Source organism: Phasianus colchicus, chromosome 1 (genome assembly GCF_987193195.1).
Source record: "Phasianus colchicus chromosome 1, bPhaCol1.hap1.1, whole genome shotgun sequence".
Taxonomy (NCBI): Eukaryota; Metazoa; Chordata; class Aves; order Galliformes; family Phasianidae; genus Phasianus; species Phasianus colchicus.
Genome location: NC_143436.1, coordinates 178197579 through 178215698, shown reverse-complemented (window position 1 = coordinate 178215698; position 18120 = coordinate 178197579). Strand labels below are relative to the sequence as shown.

The 18120-nt window shown below is 36.3% G+C and overlaps 1 protein-coding gene across 6 annotated transcripts in view; it reads left to right on the top strand.

Moving 5' to 3' along the window:
- The window catches only part of NUP58 (nucleoporin 58), a 39376-nt gene that overhangs the window by 15663 nt on the left and 5593 nt on the right, over positions 1 to 18120 (top strand). For 4 of the 6 annotated variants that reach the window (XR_016463361.1, XM_031615849.2, XM_031615848.2 and 1 more), the window contains exons 12-15: positions 1794 to 1876; positions 4571 to 4772; positions 10665 to 10763; positions 13510 to 13605. Coding sequence is in view for 5 of the 6 variants with exons in the window: in XM_031615849.2 (XP_031471709.1) it covers positions 1794 to 1876; positions 4571 to 4772; positions 10665 to 10763; positions 13510 to 13605 (480 nt within the window). In the remaining variant the exon portion in view is untranslated. The remainder of the gene's footprint in view (positions 1 to 1793; positions 1877 to 4570; positions 4773 to 10664; positions 10764 to 13509; positions 13606 to 18120) is intronic. The other 2 variants (XM_090133809.1, XM_090133808.1) reach the window with 1 other exon arrangement.

The following is an 18120-nucleotide window of genomic DNA, read 5'->3' as shown; positions in this document are numbered from 1 at the left end:
CTACATTTAGCTAGGGCTCTTACATGGGAGCTGTGAATGGAACTTCAGGGCTCTTCATGGGTTTAGGGCACATCTGAGACATTTTGAGAATACTTATGACCAGTTTTGTGCTCCCTTTCTGGCAGTGTGTATACATTTGCCATCTTGTTTTCCTTGTTTACATTGCTAGTGAACTCATAAGCATCAGAGGAGTCACCCTGCTCTTCAGTCTTTTCTTAACTTGACCCAAGTTTGCCTGGTTGTTTGGTTTGGGGTTTTTTTTGTTCTGCTTCCAGACCACTCATTTCATTTGTCATTGTGTAGTGTTCTTAGCGGTTAATGTTATAGTGAGAAAATCTGATTTCATTTTCATTTGGTAAGCATAAAAATGAGAGCATTAACATCTGTGATACCCATCTCTGACCCATCTAGCTAGGCTGATATCTGGCACCTCATATCTTGTAGTGCTCTGTCTAAATGGACAAACAGTACTGTCTGCTCTGACCAGTCGTGATCAAAATGAGAACTTTTCTTAGTCAGGGCCAGCTTGCTACAGATTTGAAGAAGACTTAGTCTTTTTGCTGCTGTGTCCCTTTATCCAGATCTCTGATAAGAGGTTTTCCCAAGATAGTGTTCCATGGCCTTCTCAGCAATATACTGCTGCAGTGTAAAGTTCTTTCCTTGCATGGGCGAGGACTGATCTACTGTGCCAGTCTGTTGTCAGCAAATCTAGTCAGCTGTGTATTCTACGTGTAGACAGTTGGCCTATCAGCATACAAGAGAACTCAGAAATTATGACCCAGAATGTCTTAAATTTTGAAGTGTCTTGAGTTCAGTATCAGTAAATTGGCCACATCTTTCCAAAGAGTCTGAAAGCAGTACTTCTAGATTCCACTGGCTCCACATCTCTACAGGATGACATACAAAAGCTCCCCAGCTTTTCTTCTTCAAGAAGAATTGTAAGTTATAATTGAGAAGTTCCCCTGTGGAGTTGCAGATACTTTTGGTACTCAAATAATGTAATCTTCTGGAACTTTATGGCTATTCTTTGGATTTCAGTGGCTTATGTGCCACCTCCGAGAAATATGAAGCAATCTAATCTCAATGGAAGATCCCTACATCACCTTTCCATCCATCGTTTTGGTACATGCAGTTCTTCTTTTAGAAAAAAGCTTTTTTGTCAGCACCTTATTTTACACAAGCCTTTTGAAGTTTCATCTTTAATCCTGAAGTTTTGCATTATTTTAGATACCACACAGATATGAAATTGTTTTCAGTGTAAGTAGGATATTGTAAATCTAGGAATTTATGTAGGCAACAAAGCCCCACTCATGTAATTCATTCAGTTTATGATATGTTTGTGAGTAAAAGGAAGGAGTTTCTGTGATGCTTGGTAATCAGGTTTTTTAAATGTTTGTAAGCCTTTATTCTCTCATCTCTTTGCGAAATCAACTGAGCACTCTACTGGATTTACTCAGGGTAGAAAATATATGCAACTGCAAGGAAGTCTGATTTAACTCTCTGGTTTTCTTGGTTTTGTTTTATTGTGGGGTATTTCTATTTATGCTCTTTTTCCACAAAATTAAGTTTGGAGCCTGAGAAATGATGCTTCAAAAACTAGTTCTATATGTGGGAAGGCAGGTCTTGCATCACAAATTCTGGGTTTCTCATAGACATTAATTTATTTTCATATAGTCTTTCTGTGCTTTGTTCTGTGTGGATTCACAGTGGGCTTCTTTCTATAGTGTAAATACTAAACCTTTCCTCCTGGAAATAAGGTTGTCATTTACCAATATTCTGTGTGCCTTTTACAGATTTGTCTATGGCTATGCAGAAAATCTATCAAACGTTTGTAGCTTTAGCAGCACAACTTCAGTCCATACATGAAAACGTAAAGGTATGTTATGTTCTTATGTGTTTAGTGAAAGAACTGAAGAGTCACTGTTACTACTAGATCAAGTATGCTTTTTTTCTGTTAAATTGTTAAAAAAAAAAAAAAAAAACAACAATTGTCTGATATGCTTGGATTAAAAGGGTAACTTTCATTCAGCTAAAGTTTAATTTGAAACATCTGTATAGTGATGGTGGCAACTGAGCTGTCACTTAAGTTATAAAATGTTTTTAATGTAATTTCTTTTTCATTGTTAAACAGTTCTTGATTTTTATTTTTTTTTTTTGCTCATGTGGGTATGTTATACTCACTACTGACATCTTGATGTCAAGCAAGCACAATCTACATGTGCTCTTACTCAAATAGGTAACAGGAAAAAGAAGATAACTGTTGTTTTTTTTACATGAAGGATGTTGGTGATAAATGTGTTCTGGCTTTGTTTTTTATAACCTGGTTTTCATGAAAAGTGACATATATAATATATATAAAAAAATGACTACTGCTGACAGGATGCTAATGCAGTAGGGCACCAGAGGAGCCTAGTTAGGCTTGAGTTTTCTACCATAGGCTCCAGCTTGAGTTTCTCATTACAGTTCTGACAAAATGTCAGTGTTTTACAAAATGTCTTAAGTACTAGAACTCTTCATGGTAAAACAAAAAAAAAAAAGCAAGCTCCAACACATTAAAACAACAAAGTGTTTGGTTTTGCAAAACAGGTGTGGAAAAAAAAAAAAAAAACTCTGCTTTTTTCCCCAAAGTTTATTCTGCACAGTACTGCTATTTCTGTAAACACTTCCAGACACTGACTTTAAGGAAAAGTTGAGGAATGCTGAAGCTCTTGTAGGAATTATATTCTTTGTATCTTGTTGCTTTTGTCAGTATGGATATTTACTGGATTATGGCTATCTACCATCAGGTGTTTGTGCTTTAGTTAACTCATTTTGTTACCAGGTACAGAATAGATCAGCTTTTTCCTATAATTTCAGCATAATTAAACAAAAAGGATTCCAAAAATGTTTTGTGCTTATTGCTCCTAAGATCTGAGTGTGCCCGAAGTTGTGAAGTGATCTGTGTGGTGATGCATCTCTTCTTTGATATGAAGAGCTGGATTAGTATCCAGTGTTAGCAGTGATAGCTTCAAGTAATTGGTTGGCCTGATTCAGTATGAAAGAGGTTATATTTTTATTATTGCCTGAAAATGAGGGATTGTTTGGAGGATTTTTCTTGCTGGGAGTCTCAGTCTCATGAGTGTGGTGGCTGATATTTTGGAAAACAAAATTACAACTAAAGCTTCAAAAATGAAGGAAATGAGCATACTGCAGGGGGACGTTCAAGCAGTCTGATTTGGTTTATCAACTGTTAGGATACATTAGGAGAGTAGAGCAGTTTGGAAAGTGCTGTCTCTTCCTCATATGATGGTTCTAATATGGTTTATGAAGGCAGAGCTATCACCACAACTCATTCCTTTGAAGAAAGCTTTTTTGGCTTGCGTGTATACTTCACCTCAAAGGTCTGAAGTTGTAGTAAAATGTGGCCTGAAACTTCTTTGTGCAGGGTTAGCTGATAAACTATTTACATAATAGATGCATTTTTATATCCAGATTCAGTGAAAAGTAAAACGTGCTTGGGCACAATAAGGTGGAGAAATCAATTTAATCATTCTGCCTTAGGGCCTGCACTGGATTATCTAATGGCATTTTTGAGCTCTGGCATTGTATTACCTCTCATCAAAGTTCCACAAGCATCATTTCTCACCAAAGATAGCACTCCTGTTTGATGATGAGAGGAATCTTTCTTATTGATAGGTGCGATTTCTGATAGGTTCAGACTTAAAACCCAGAGTAAGAAGTGTTTTACTAAGGTTAAATGTGCTCCTTTTCTCAGAAACAAGCATATGCTTAGCCAGAAACTTGAGAAATAGTATGTCTTCCATAAAATTCAGTTCAATCTACTGGGTTTTATTTTGTTTTTAGTAAACCTATTTTATTTCAGGATGTTCTGTAAATGAAATCAGTTTTACCAGTTAAATCATTTAGTCCTTTTATGTTACCTAAGATATCCATATTTCCTTCATCTGTGACAGAGGTAGAAGTGCTTCATAAGACCATAAGACAAAGTGAGGTACTGGGACAGAAGGTGGGGTCTTGAGGGTGAGGGAAAAGGGTTTACAAATTTGGTAGTCTAAAACAAAAGAATGATTTAGTGCAAATGCAGTATGTTACCTAGCTAACAAAATGTATCAAAACCAAGAATGACTCTTAAAATGATACATTCTTTGAGCTTGTACTGAGAAAGAAATGCAAGCAAGAAAAGTCAGAAATAGAGGTGAAGTAGAGCAAAAGATATTTTTATGTGATAAGGGTAGCACAGAAGGAAACTTGTTATGATGAATAATGCTGCTGCATTTCGTCTCTTTGGTCAGCTAGCATACTGACAAAAATCAAATTGTGTTGATTTACACCAACTTTAAAAGACTTTGATATCATTCAGAACGTCTCTCTATTACATTTAACCACTTTTCAGCATATAAGCCAAGAAAAACTTCTGGCTATGGAGTTTCTAAGTTGACTAGATCTTTCAGGTCTTTTTAAGGAATTTAAGGAAATGATATTTATAACTTGGTTTCTTTCTTTTTTTCTTAGTAAGTTATGCTTTTATGTCAAGTATATTGAACTAAAATGGCTTCCCCCACCCCTTCAGATGCTCAAAGACCAATACCTTGGCTACAGGAAAACCTTTCTGGGAGATGCCATGGATGTGTTTGAGGCAAGACGAACAGAAGCTAAGAAGTGGCAGAGCGCGCCACGCGTTACCACTGGACCGACCCCTTTCAGCAACATACCAAATGCAGCAGCCGTTGCCATGGCTGCAACACTTACTCAGCAGCAACAGCCTGCTACAGGTCTGAGTGCATTCAAGTTATAGATTATTAGTGTTACAACAGTAGTCAATTTGTGTAACATTTTCTATGCAGTCTTCCTTTGTGTTAGACTAAAACTCTAAACGTTGTGATGAGTAAAGTTACTGATGCATAGCTAATAGAAAAAGCAGGGTAGACTTAGCAATAATTATACAACAGATACTTAAACTTGTGGATTTATTTGTATTAGTGATATTTACTGTATTGTTCTAATTTACCCCCTTGGAATGTGAGTCTTTACTCTTTGGTAACATCTCTGAATACATATTTAGCATAGCCTCTTTCCAGAATTGTGTGGTTATAGTAAATTATTTAAGAATCAGTAAGGAGAGAATATCTAAAGACACATCACCCTTTTCGTGTGTAAAATGAATAATGCATTTTTATATAGCACTTTGGAACTGTAAAATGAAAAATGCTGTAGAACAGGAAGGATAGTTGAACAAAAATCTGTAGGGATAGGATTGTGAGTATCTGACTTATTCCTTTATAGCCAACCCTTTTATCAGGGTGATGCTGGGGTAGATTTTGGTGGCTGTTCTGTTGTTGTGAGTATTAGTAGAGAAAGTAAAGTGGATTGGTGATTCTGTGTAATGCATGTATATGTAAGAGGAAACTAAAGCAGAAGAAATACCTGATCCACTGCCAATAAAAAATTATGTGTAGCAAAAGAAGTAACTTATGGCACCTTAATTGACATCGGTATCCTAACCAACGTTTCTCAGAGAGGGATTCTTGAATATAGAGAACTTAATTGGTGTATAATTATTTGGCAGAAATAATAGCCTTTCATTTAATTTTACTTGAACATGCATCGGCAAATTATGAGAAGTTCAGTTAACTGCATTCTAATGCTTTTATAAGATGTGTGCCTCTTTGTACTGGAAGCCAAATCAGCAACTTTTCTCCCTCCCTTGTCTTATAGCAGTGATCAAACTTTGAAAGATTTTGATAAAAGACTTGCTTAACAATTACTCTAGGAGTTTGATTTGTTAGTAGGCAGTCCTTGTCCTCTCCATAGAAGGAAACTAGAATGTGCTTCCAGTCCTGGCAAGGAGATTAAGCTTAAAAGACAATTATGCCAAAATAGTTTGAATGCAACAGAAAAGGAAGTTATGAAATGTTTATATTCTAAATTTCTATTGTAGTCTTTGTTCTTCCTTGTTTTGCTGCTATCTTGATTTGTGGAAGTCCTGTTTAAGTGATGCCAACAAAAGATTCTGCTTTTATACAGAAACATTACGAAGTATTGTAGTTGCACTGGTAGTTTTTTTAGGCTTCCACACTACCATCCATATTAACGTTACCAAAATAGTTCCTTTTCCTTTCATCTTTCTCCTTGTTTCTTTTTTTTATACAGTCTGTGGTCACTATAGGTTTATGTGTGCAAGTCACACTATTGAGATGTTGAATTTAAATTTTTACTTACATTTTCATGAATTGTGGCAAGGGATTCAGATTTCCTTTTCTTGGTCCTGTTTTGAGATAACTGATAATAACTTCAGTGATTTGATGCCACTGATGGCAAGACATGAATATTCCCTTAGGAGTAGGAGTGAACAAAATGCGGACTTGATATTTATCAACAGGTGTGAGGTAAGGTGACTTCATACCTCGGAGCTTTTTTGTAACACTTTGTAGTGGAAGGAGCCAAAGGGCACAACATTTGTGTGGGTTTTTGGTTGTTTTTGCTTTGTTTTGTTTTTTTATTAGGTTGGTTTGGTGGTGGTTTATTTCTATGGGGTTTTTTTGTTTGGCTTTTTATTTTGACAGTGTCTCAAAAGCCAAAAATGCACCAGCTGCAAAAGTGGTGCTGATAGAACAAAGCCATCAAAACTTATCTTGCACATGCCAACAAAAGTAGGAAAGAACTTAAGTCTACTGCTTTTTAAACTGAAATACCGTTGCCCTCCTTGAAATTTGTTTGATAAACTGAAGAACTAGAGGTAGAATGATGTTTTGAGTGGCACTTCTGGAGTACTTAAAATATCATTAAAAAAAAATAGACTTAGATGGAACGTGAGGTCATCTTACCTACCCTCTGGTTTGACAGTAAGTCTGATCTGTCCCAGAGAGATCTTCAAGTCTTAGAAACTTGTTGTGAAGGAATGTTTCATAATCTTCCTAAACTACTGATGACAGTTCTTGATTTGTTCTTACACCTTACCTGAAACTTCTTAACTTCAACTTAAGACCACCACTTTTGTTCTTCTGAGTGGAGAAGAATCTATTATTTCAGTTTTGCAAGAATCTTTAAATATTTGAAGATTGCTTCTTCTTTGTTTCCTTTTCCTTCCTTGAGGAAAAACTTTTAGTGCCATTTACTGCAGTAAAACTGCAAATGCTTGCTTGATTTAACTTTGTGTTGTTATAAATTTGATAATCTATCCACTGGAAGTTAATCATGCATATTCCTTTGGAAGATGTAGATCTTTTAGAGTCGGATATAGGAAAGACAGTCGAAGGTTATGAGAGAGATCATGAAGTAAGGTGTATGGAATGGAGAAGAGGGATGGTCTGTGTAATACCTGACTGGCTGTTGCTGTTTTTAAGATAAAAATAAAACAAGATAATTAATCTGGACTTAAAAGTTTTGTTTTTTACTTACAATCTTTTGTGTGGTACTGTAATATTGGGGGATCAGGAAGGTTAGACTCTTCTTAAAAAGTATTTGATGTTTACGTGGTTAAGTCTATTTTGTAAGGTTAAATTAGAGTTACTGTCCTTTCTCTGAAAAAGGTAATTTATTTGAAATTTGTGTTCAGAAGTCAAAGGTTTAGTAGCTACATCTAAACCTGTATGTGTGGGATCGGGGCTGCTTCCTCAGTTCCTGGATGTTGATATGCACCACATCTGTTTTCTCTGTATGCCAAGTCATGTCTGACTTCTGTTGAAACAAAGCCAGTAGGTCCTGGCCATATGGAAGTAAGCTTGCAAAGATGCATTGCACTGATCTCCTGGGATAGGTAATTGTGACCCCAGGATTGTGATGTGCACAGTAAAGCACAATTTTCGTGCTGTTCTATTGAAGCTAGAGTTAATAAAACTGTTTATCTTGTCTGCATGCAGCATTTGTCCCTGGTTAAGCACTTTCACTCTGAGCACATCTTTACTGATAGCAGTGGGGCTGGTTATGCTTTTTTGCAGTAATAGCTACAGTTCTAATCATAGCCCCATTTGCATCTTCCTGGAACACTTTTTAACAGCATGGAAGTTAAAATGGTGGTGGCTAGTTTACCTGTTACTATCGATGAGCCTAAAATGACAGATACTAATGGAAGCAACTGCCTAGTGAGCTAAGAGCTGTAAATCCATGAGACTGAAACTGATGTTTATCTGGCAAGACTAAGTTGTCTTAATGCTTTTCAAGTTCACCTTCCCTCTGCTTTCAAGAAAAAAAAAAAATAACCCCTCTCCCCAAGAACTTAGTTACTCTCTCCTTGACTGGTGAAGTGCAGAGTTGGTCAATGTGTAATCAAGCTCGTAGCATACTTACTTGTGTTTTGACTTGAAGGAGTTGATAGAAAATGATACTCAAATCTTCACAGCACTTAATTTTTTTATTGTGTAATCTGGTACTAACCTTGGTTAAAACTAGTCAATGTATTACTTTGTCAGAATCAGATCCAAGTCGTGACACTGAATTTGTTCATTGTTAGGACCAGCTGTGATTTAAAAGTTGAAGAATGTCACTTTGGTAAATTTTGCTGACCTGTCCGGACTCTTTGTTGCGGGTCCAATTAATTAAACTGAAATGCTCTACAGGGCAAATATAGCAAGTTAGAGAAGTGTTAAATTACATGTTTTAAAGAATTTGTCTCGTACCTATAGTAACCAGAAGTGCTAATTTTTGCTAGTACTTTTGGCATTGAGGAATCTTTTATTACTGGCTTTTTTTTTTTTGCTATTGAAAATTGTTTACTTACAATAACTTTAAATAGTGATGATGCCTTCAGCACATTATGGTACAAATCAGCAAATATCATATACTGTTGCTCAGTGAAAAGCTTGTTAGCCTAAGAGATGTGATCCTGTTTTATATGTTTTTTACTGGCTCTTAAAAGTATATTGCATTTGGAGGGGGAATTAAAAAAAACCTTGCCTGGAAGACTGTAGTGTTGTTTTAAGGTCTTCCACTAACAGTGCCTCCTACTGAGATAGAAAACCTGTGCACTCTGAAAGAACTGGATATGTGTTTTGGGATTCTTTTAGTTTATTAGATGACTGGCTTGTTTAGGGTCTCTTTTTAATGATGAGAACTATTATTTTTTAAGAGCTGCTAGATAGATGTATCAATACTTAAACTGGATGTAAACAAGTCTAGTTTGCAATTTGTGAAAAATTGTAGTTAAAGCATCTGGTATACTTCAGTTGAAAGTTTTAGCTTGAGTTTTCCAACTGTTCCCTGCCAAGTGGAGACTGAAAGCTAACGACTTTTAGTTGCTCTTAAAATTTACTTTAACACTACTTGTGAGTATGCAGATATCATTTAGCTTGGATCACGTAAGAATTGTGTTCCTTGCAGAAATGTTTCTTTTTAATATACAGTGCCTTTCACTTGATTCAAAGTGATTTTTCCATTGAAAGCTTCAAAAACTTAAATGATTTAAAAAGCTTGAACTACTTACAATTTAAAACTTTAGATAAATAATTAGGTAAATAAGTATTGTGGTATTAAGGAGCACGTTTGGAATTAAACCCAAACTGTAATAGCTGTTAAGGAAAACAACTTAATTGTTGGATCCTTATAGTAGTATTTGAATAAATCATGACTCTCACAGACATAGTGAATAAAGCATGTTCAAAGACAAAGAAAGTTGTCTTGAGGAAAGGTGTAAATGCCTATGGATTAAGAGTTTGGCACTGTATTTTTTGTGATGAAACTGACTAGTGCACTGAAAACTGCTTGAAAAAGACAGGAATATAAAATTGTACTGTGAAAACTGTTAGAATATATTAATTTATCAGAATTAATTATTTTAAAATGTGTTAGTAATGGGCTAGCAAGTTGATCCTTTATTCCCAATGGTGGTTTTAAAAAAAAAAAAAAGTAAGAAAAATAAAATGAACTGAGGCTGTAAATTTATCTTGGTTTTTGACAGTCCTGCACCTTAGTGCAAATGTGCAGGGAAGCCACTGTCAACTTTTTTTTTAGTTATGGGACAAACTCTGACTCTGAAATCTTGAATGTATCTAATTCCTTAAGGTACACAAAATCGTGCCTTTTGTAAATGTTTATCAAAACAGGTGGTTTGACTAGTTTACCTTAATGAATGGTGTAATGTAGCAGAGCTTAACAGAACTCAGTTATCACTTGTGTGGAAAAAAAAATCGAATTGTCATGTTACTGTGTAATTGACTTGCTTAAAAAATGAACAATAAATTTAATAAAATAAAGTCATTGTCTTGTTTTTTATCTTAGTGTTCTCTTTAAATTTGGATGGAATACTTGAGTAATTTTGAAGATTCCTATTTATTAAATTAATAGAATAGTGTCAGTTCTTTTGTTCTTGGTTTACCACTTTTCCAGTTCCACTAATACAAGTGGCAATATGTTACCTATAGTTCTATCAGGATCTTGATTAGTGATTCAATTATGAAAGTTCAAGGTGAAACTTTTTGAAATGGTAAATGGTGTTATTGTCATGTTACTAGTTTAGGGCAAGTTTTACCTCATTACAATCAGTGTTTTCCTAGATTTTTATCAGGTGGACATATAAAGGCAGACAATTAAGTGAGGTAAGGTAAAGTTTAGAGTCTTAATGGGATTTGATAAAAGCAATGATGATGTTCACATGGTCGAGTACTTATAAATGAAGGACCTCTTTACTATGAAAGAGTAAGGCAAGTTTGTTCTCATTTTTTTTATACCAGGGCCACAACCATCTCTGGGAGTTAGTTTTGGAACGCCATTCGGCTCAGGTATTGGCACTGGCTTGCAATCAAGTGGCTTAGGTTCTTCAAGCCTTGGAGGTACACTTTAATTTTTCTAATATTTCATTGAACTATTATATCGCACATCTGAATCTCTTGTAAACCTTAAACTTCACCAAGAGGATGATCTGTTTTGGGGCAAGACCTTTACAGTTAGCAGAATGCACTTCACAAACTTCTTTGTGCCTTACAGAAAGAGTTAGCTATGGCTAATGCAAAACTGTAGTAAAAACCCAGGTTGAAGTTCTCCACAGAACTTGGTTGGCAACTGCCCATGGCAGGGGGGTTGGAACTTCATCTTTGAGGTCCCTTCCAACCCAAGCTATTTCATGAGCTGTAGGAAAGTGAATCAAGGACATCCTTCTGTAACTACACTTTGCACTAATTTGAGTACTTGAAAGTTAGCACATGGGAATATTATAACTAATATATAGAAATGTTTCACCTGTTGTGTACAGCTCTTAGTGTGGGTGACAGTTTCTTATTGGAGTAAGATATGACTGATTGCTAGAGAACAATACAGTTCTGGGGTCCTGCTGGGTGAAATGTTTGCTCTAGCTGTTGCTCTGTTCATCACTGGTAAGGCAGGGAAAAGAAAGTCTTTCCCAGCCTTAAGATGAAGCAACATTTGAAAGTGAGGGGATAAAATACTTTCAAAACGTTGATTAATAGTGCTAGTAAGAGACACATGAAAGAAAAAAATATATATATAGACCTTTACATCTGAACATAATGCATTTTCAGCAGAACTACAACTAGAAATACAATATTTGCATACAAATGTTCCTGTCTATATCAGTTCAGGGGTTCCTAGAGCACAAATCAAAAGGCAGCAGTGTTTGTTTTATTGAAGCTTTTGTGTAAGATCTACAAAGACAACTATATATGATCACAAACGGTGCGTTGTGGTTTTTCTTGTTAGATCCTTTCTGCAGTTGCATTCTGTGTCCCTGCATTTGAATATTCTCAAAGTATGAGAATTGCTACTGTAACATTTAAAAATAATAAAATCATTGGCTATTGAGAACACTTAACTGCTATGATAGATAATACTTGAAGATGATGTCAACTTTACCTTAAATGATCATCTAGAAATTATCTTTAAGACTACCAGTATGTTTTCTCATCAGATTTTAAACTATCTCAGATAAATCTATAAAACAACAACAAACAAGAGAAATAACAATGGTGGGCTGAATGGAGAATAATTCTGGATTATTGTTATTCCTGCAATGTTTTTGATGCTTTAAAACCACACAACTTTTCAACCAGAGAGATTATAGTCTAAAGATTGTTTGTGTTTATCAATCTTACCAATATGAAGAGCATTCTATTTTAAATTGGTGGACATCTGCTTTTAACTTAGTATTAGAAGCCTACTGTGCCTTCCTCATAAACCAAGTAAGCAATTGCTTGTTTCATCTATTCTATATTAATTTGTAAAGCTTTGATTTGCCAAAAGACCAAGAAAGCTGTCTCAGGGAAGCAACTGTAAGGAATAAAGGCATACTTGCAAACTGGCCTGCAGCAATGCTCTTGGAAGCCAGTGAGCAGAAGAGTATTTCAGACATTTGGAATTTTCTTAATTAGTAGAATTTTTAACATTCTTGAAACTGCATTTTAGCTGGGAAGCAAATATTTATGAATTGGTCAATTATAAGCATCCAGACTTTTGCTCTTCAGTATGTTAGATATTGACCCAGTGTTTCATTAAATATTTGCTGATAGTGACCTGGCTGTTGGTAATTCATTGCCAGCTAGAAAGGAGGAAAAATATGCATCATTCAAAACAAAATATCCTACGTTCAAATGATATTTGCTGTTTTATTAAATTAAAACTGTACTTGGTTTAAAAACAACAGAAGACTATGGAACACAGCCTCAGTATCCAATCATCACTTTTTTTAAAAGGTAAAGGTTGTTGTGCTAAAGGAATGGTAAAGACTCCATTTTCAATGAAATATGTTACCTAACATGTCATACTTGACACAGGGGCCTCATTTCCTTGAATGTGCTGTTCTCATTCTCACAGTCTCTTGAGACAGCAAAAAATACAGGATATATTTATCTTCTGTTGATCTGTCTTTAATCTCAAATTGCACATATCAGCTTGCTTTATCTTGAAGGTACTTCATGCTAATAACGGAGTTTGAAATCCTGAAATTTATTCGTTGAGATCATAAATAGGAATTGCAAAATGAATATACAGTTAAACATTCATGGCTGCCCTTTTTTGATAATTTTTCCATTAAAAATTATGAAACTTTGTTTCTATTCTAGATTCTAACTTACTTTGTTATATAAAGCTTATCACCATTAAGCTTAGAGTAGGGGTGGAAGGAGAAGTCTGCTCTCTTCCAGGTCCAGGGAGTTTTTCTTTTGGAGTAGTGGATGAAGATTACTGCTTTTTGTAATAGAAGTCATATAACTTGTCTGAATTTTCCTAGTTCTCGCTCGTTTGTTATGTTCTTTTCTTGCTGATTTAACAGCAATTCATTAGCTATTTGGTGAACTCAGATACTTCACTTGTAATCGTGTATAGCTTGTTTTATTCAGTTTTGTATTTTGAAGGAAATAATTTTCTCCAAGGCTTTCCTGTTCACACTGTTTTCTTACAGAAAGCAATGCTGTGTTGAGAATACCACCTATGGTGGTAGCCTTGGGAGTATTTCTTTACCAAATAATGCTTAGAACAGTTTGTTTTTAGAATACTTGCCCAAAACCTGTATGTCCTTAATTGCTGTGCCTATAATTTTTTTGTTGTATGTCTTTACTGTTCTGCTAGGATTTGGAAGTAGCTCTGCCTTTGGAAGCAGTGCCACAGGAGCATCATCATTTGGGTTTGGAACAACGAGTAAACCATCGGGAAGTCTAAGTGCAGGTTGGTTGGGTTTGTTTATTTAATTCAAGTATTGAGTAATTTTTTTTTAAATGGTGTCTGTCAAAACTGAAGGAGGAGAACAGATGCATCACAATGAATCAGATGCAGTTACTGCCTGAATGCATAGGCCATACTGTTGCTGAGCTATTGAAATTAATGCATAAATTAGTGACAAATATACCAGTAATTCCACTTCCTATATTTAAAAATAAACATTTTACAGATATCTGCAAACACAGATGTTTTACAGACGTTTTTTCTTATCCTGTATATTCTGAAGAGCAAATTATAGGTATCTTTCTGTATGCCTATAATTCACGTGTTCATTATTTTGAAATGAAATTATTTCTCTGACAATTGAGCTAATCCTGTCAGCATCATCTCACTACTTTTGTTTTACTTTGTTGATGAGAAGATGAAAATATGGATGTAGTTTCTCCTTAATTCAGGTAGCTGAAATCTTACAGGCACTCCTATAACTTGCATCTCTATTTACTATTTAAATTAGAGCTTGTTTTTGAATTACGCAGCTTATTAGCCTTTCTTCAGTGACAGACTGAAGGAACATCATGTCTTCGGGAATCAGATTTTAGTAGCATGATGATTGCTTTTTAAAAAAGAAGCTTTAACTGCTATTATTGTAACCACAATAAATGACTGCTATTTATTAGTAACTGTCCAGTAAATCAGCGTGGACCAGCATCTTCAGTTCCCATGTATTTTTACTTTCTTGGTTAAGATTGGATCATTCTATAAAATAAACCTCTGAAGTACGTTAAGCTTTGTGTTATAAGGTGTGGGGATAGTTCACTAATCTGGCTGTATAGCAGAATGAAGGTGTAATTGCATAGTGTATTTCTGGTAGAACATCTGACTTTGCAGCACGCAAAGTATCAGCCTTCTTTTTTTAATATTTTAATACCAAGTCAAAACTTGCACTGATTACACTTCTGTTCATGATAATGTTTTCAAATAATACTGCAGCCTCACTTTAGCGTCATGAATGAGTTGGACACAGTAAGATTATAATTGTTTTCAGCTATCTCAAGAGTCACAGATACAGAAGATGGTAACCAAGAACATTAAGAATTAAATGCAGTTCTTATTTTGTACTTTCTAAAATAGTTTTCATGAAAATCCTCATCTAGACTGGGATCATGGAGTAGAAAACTCCATGACAGTTTGGTTATCCTGAAGCATGTTAACTTTTACCTTTTATGTCTAAAACTCTGATCTATAGCTTCTGGCTCGCATAAGCTCTTTACTTTGTGTGTGTGTGTGTGTGTATAAATGATGTGTAAGGTTAGTCATGGGTTTTTTAGCTTGTATGTCCTATTTCATAAGCAACACTTCCAGAATCCTGAAACAAGAATATTACCCACTATAAGGTAGTTTTATGTTGTTTCTGAATTTCTCTTTTCAACAGTTCAGAGATGGGGGGGAGGTGGCATGTGTGAATATATTGATGTTACTGCTCTTGTTTAGATGTGTTTTGGTTGGTGTTTTGCCCAGTTCATAAGGAAGTGTTCTGCTGTCTATCTTGGGTTGCTTTGGTAATGTCTCAACTCTCCTCTTTCCACCAGTTTGTTCTTAGTTTAGAATGAAGATTAGAGGTCCTCAAAGTGCTCCTGTTGAGCATTTTGTTACATACATTTGTTATAAAACTTTCTAGTAGTATTACTGTTTTTCTCAGTTTGTTTGTGTTCTTGAAGAGAATTTTGTGCTATGAAAGTACTTAAGCAACTTTTCAAAGCAGCTTGAGCTCAGTCCAGGAGCAGTCTCTGTATCCAGTGTGTCAGTAGGTGAAAGGCAATGCAACTAGTTTTCTTTCAATTCGGTGTCAATCTCTCAGGATTGGGACTGTGCTCTCAGCAAGTTTGCTGATGATACCAAGCCGAGTGGTACAGTTGATACAATAGAAGGAAGGGATGCCATCCAGAGGGACCTGGACAAGTTTGAAAGGTGGTCCTGTGTGATCTCAATGAGATTCAACAAGGCCAAGTGCAAAGTGTTGCAATGGGGTTGAGGCAGTCTCAGGCATATGTACAGACTGGGAGGAAGAACTCAGAAAGCAGCCCTGCAGAGAAAGTCTTGGGGATTCTGGTGCACCAAAGGCTGGACATGAGCCAGCAGTGTGTGCTTCTGGCCCAAAGGCCAATGGTATCCTGGGCTGTATCAAAAGAGGGGTGGCCAGCAGGGAGAGGGAGGGGGTTGTCCTTTTCTGCTCAGTCTTTATTGAGGCATCACCTTCAGTATTGTGTCCAGGCCTGGGGCTCCCAGCACAAGAAGGATGCAGAGCTGCTGGTGTGGGTCCAGAAGAGGGCCACAAAGACAATCAGAGGGCTCTAGCACTTCTCCTATGAAGAAAGATTGAGGGAGGGTAGCTTGTTCCAAAGCTCCAGGGGGACATCATTACAGCTTTCCAGTACTTGAAGGGAGCTTATGACAAAGGAGACTGACTTTTTTACACAGGCACATAGTGATAGGACAAAGGAGAATGGTTTAGAACAAAAAGATGGTAGATTTGGATTAGATGATGGGGAAATTTTTTTTACTCAGGGTGGAGAGGCACAGGCTGCCCAGAGGGGCTGTGGATTCCCCATTCCTGGAGGCACTCAAGGCTAGGTTGGATGGGGCCCTGGGCAGCCTGAGCTGGTGGGTGGCAGCTCTGTCCATGGCAGCGTTGGGGACATGTTTCCACTGTTGGAAAGTGGACCTGTGTGTAATCAATATGTAGCAATGAGCAAGTTATATAACAGAGGCTTTAGTACATCAGCCAGAGCTGTGCTAGAAATACATTTTGAATTAGTGTTCCTATCGTAATACGGAGGGAGGATGCGGTTGCTTTTGATGTCTGCTGAACTGCTGGTTATCCCTGTAGCATTGAAACAAGAACTACCACAGCCTGTTAGGAGAAAGCTTGTATCTTTTGTCTTACCTCTCTGAAGGGTTTGCCTGAAGTTTGAGTTGCTTGAGTATGTGATGGGGCTTAGTAGGCCAGGTGGATGGTTGAGCTTGATTATCTTGAAGGTTTTTTCCATCTGCCATGAAGCAGAGGTGCAAAAGCCCAATGAGTGAAGTGTACTCTAAGGTCCTTAAGGTTGATGCTAAGTTTGTGCCTTCAAAGGGCAGGTGGTCATTTACTTCCTGAAAAGAATTGCTGAAATTAACATTACTTATGTATCAACCCAGAAATTATTGATCATGGTGTAGCTGTGATTCAAGACTGTGTGCAATTCATCCCTCTAAAACTGAATGTATGTCTTGTTGAAAGTTGATTTCTAAAGATACCTAAAGATTTTCATTTGAATATTCTATGTAAGGGTTTTTTTTCTTCTTAAAAGAATTTGCAGGACAAAGCCTTTTAGATTAATTTCCCTTTGACCTTTCTACACTTCTGTGGCTGTCCTAAACAGCACTTGTACAGCTGTTGCTTCCTGGGTCATAGGTAAATTAACAAATATCTTCTCAGTCGCCTATCACACACAGCTCATCCATCTTTCTTCTTCTAACATTACTCAGAGTTCATATTGCATTCCCTTTGTTGTTCAAAATAAGCCTGCATCCAGAAGCAGTTGCATGGAGGTAGTTCACGTGTACTTTACTCCTGGCACTGTGAATCACATACAACTTTACTGTGAATTGTATGCGTGATGTGTTCCATAGAAACCAATACGTATGTGCATCTCAGCTCTGTGCTTGAAGTAAAAATTTAACTTATGAAGAACAGCTTATGTTATTAAAGCTTTTTTTCATTCATGGGATTTCCAGGTGAAAAACCAATTTATTCTTTTGAAATCCTACCTAATATTCAGAGTTAACAGGGAAATGGAAGGATAGTGACATCTGCTTCACCCTTTACAACCTAGGATGAGAGACAAATGAGTCCAGAAGCCTTAGGTGAAAGCTAAATGAACAATATCACTAGACACACTTGAGATGCACATACTTATTACAGAGTTGTGCACAGGCAAGTGTATGCTGAAGAACTCCAGTTAGCATAATGTCAGTAATGGCTTGGTTTTTCCCTTGACAACAAGATGAGTTACTGTAGCGTGATTGTCTGATCCAGACATTACAGGAGGGAGAATTCCTTAGGTTTTGAAATGTAACTGAAGCATTAGATGAAGAGAGAATGGAAGATATCAGGCTCAAGTGAGCAGCTTAAGATTCTGCTGAGAAAACCAGTTGGGTTTTAATTTCTTGGCTTTAAAGATCAGATATTCAGTTGATGATACTAATATAATAAAGGATTGCTCTTACTGTCTGCCAGAGAACTGGTGAAATTAAGTAATGCTTATTAAGAACAAACATGTTTGTGAATCAGTCTTGTTTTTTCTAGTATTTACTTACATTTTACCACTTGTATAAAGCTACTTAAAATCTTAACTTGCACATGTCATACTTGTTGTTTGATTGTTCATTATCTAGTCTCTTGAGAGAATGGAAGAATTATGGACTTCTACTTATTAACCAGTAGTTCAAAACTTATCTTCCAGTTCTCTCTTTCAAGTA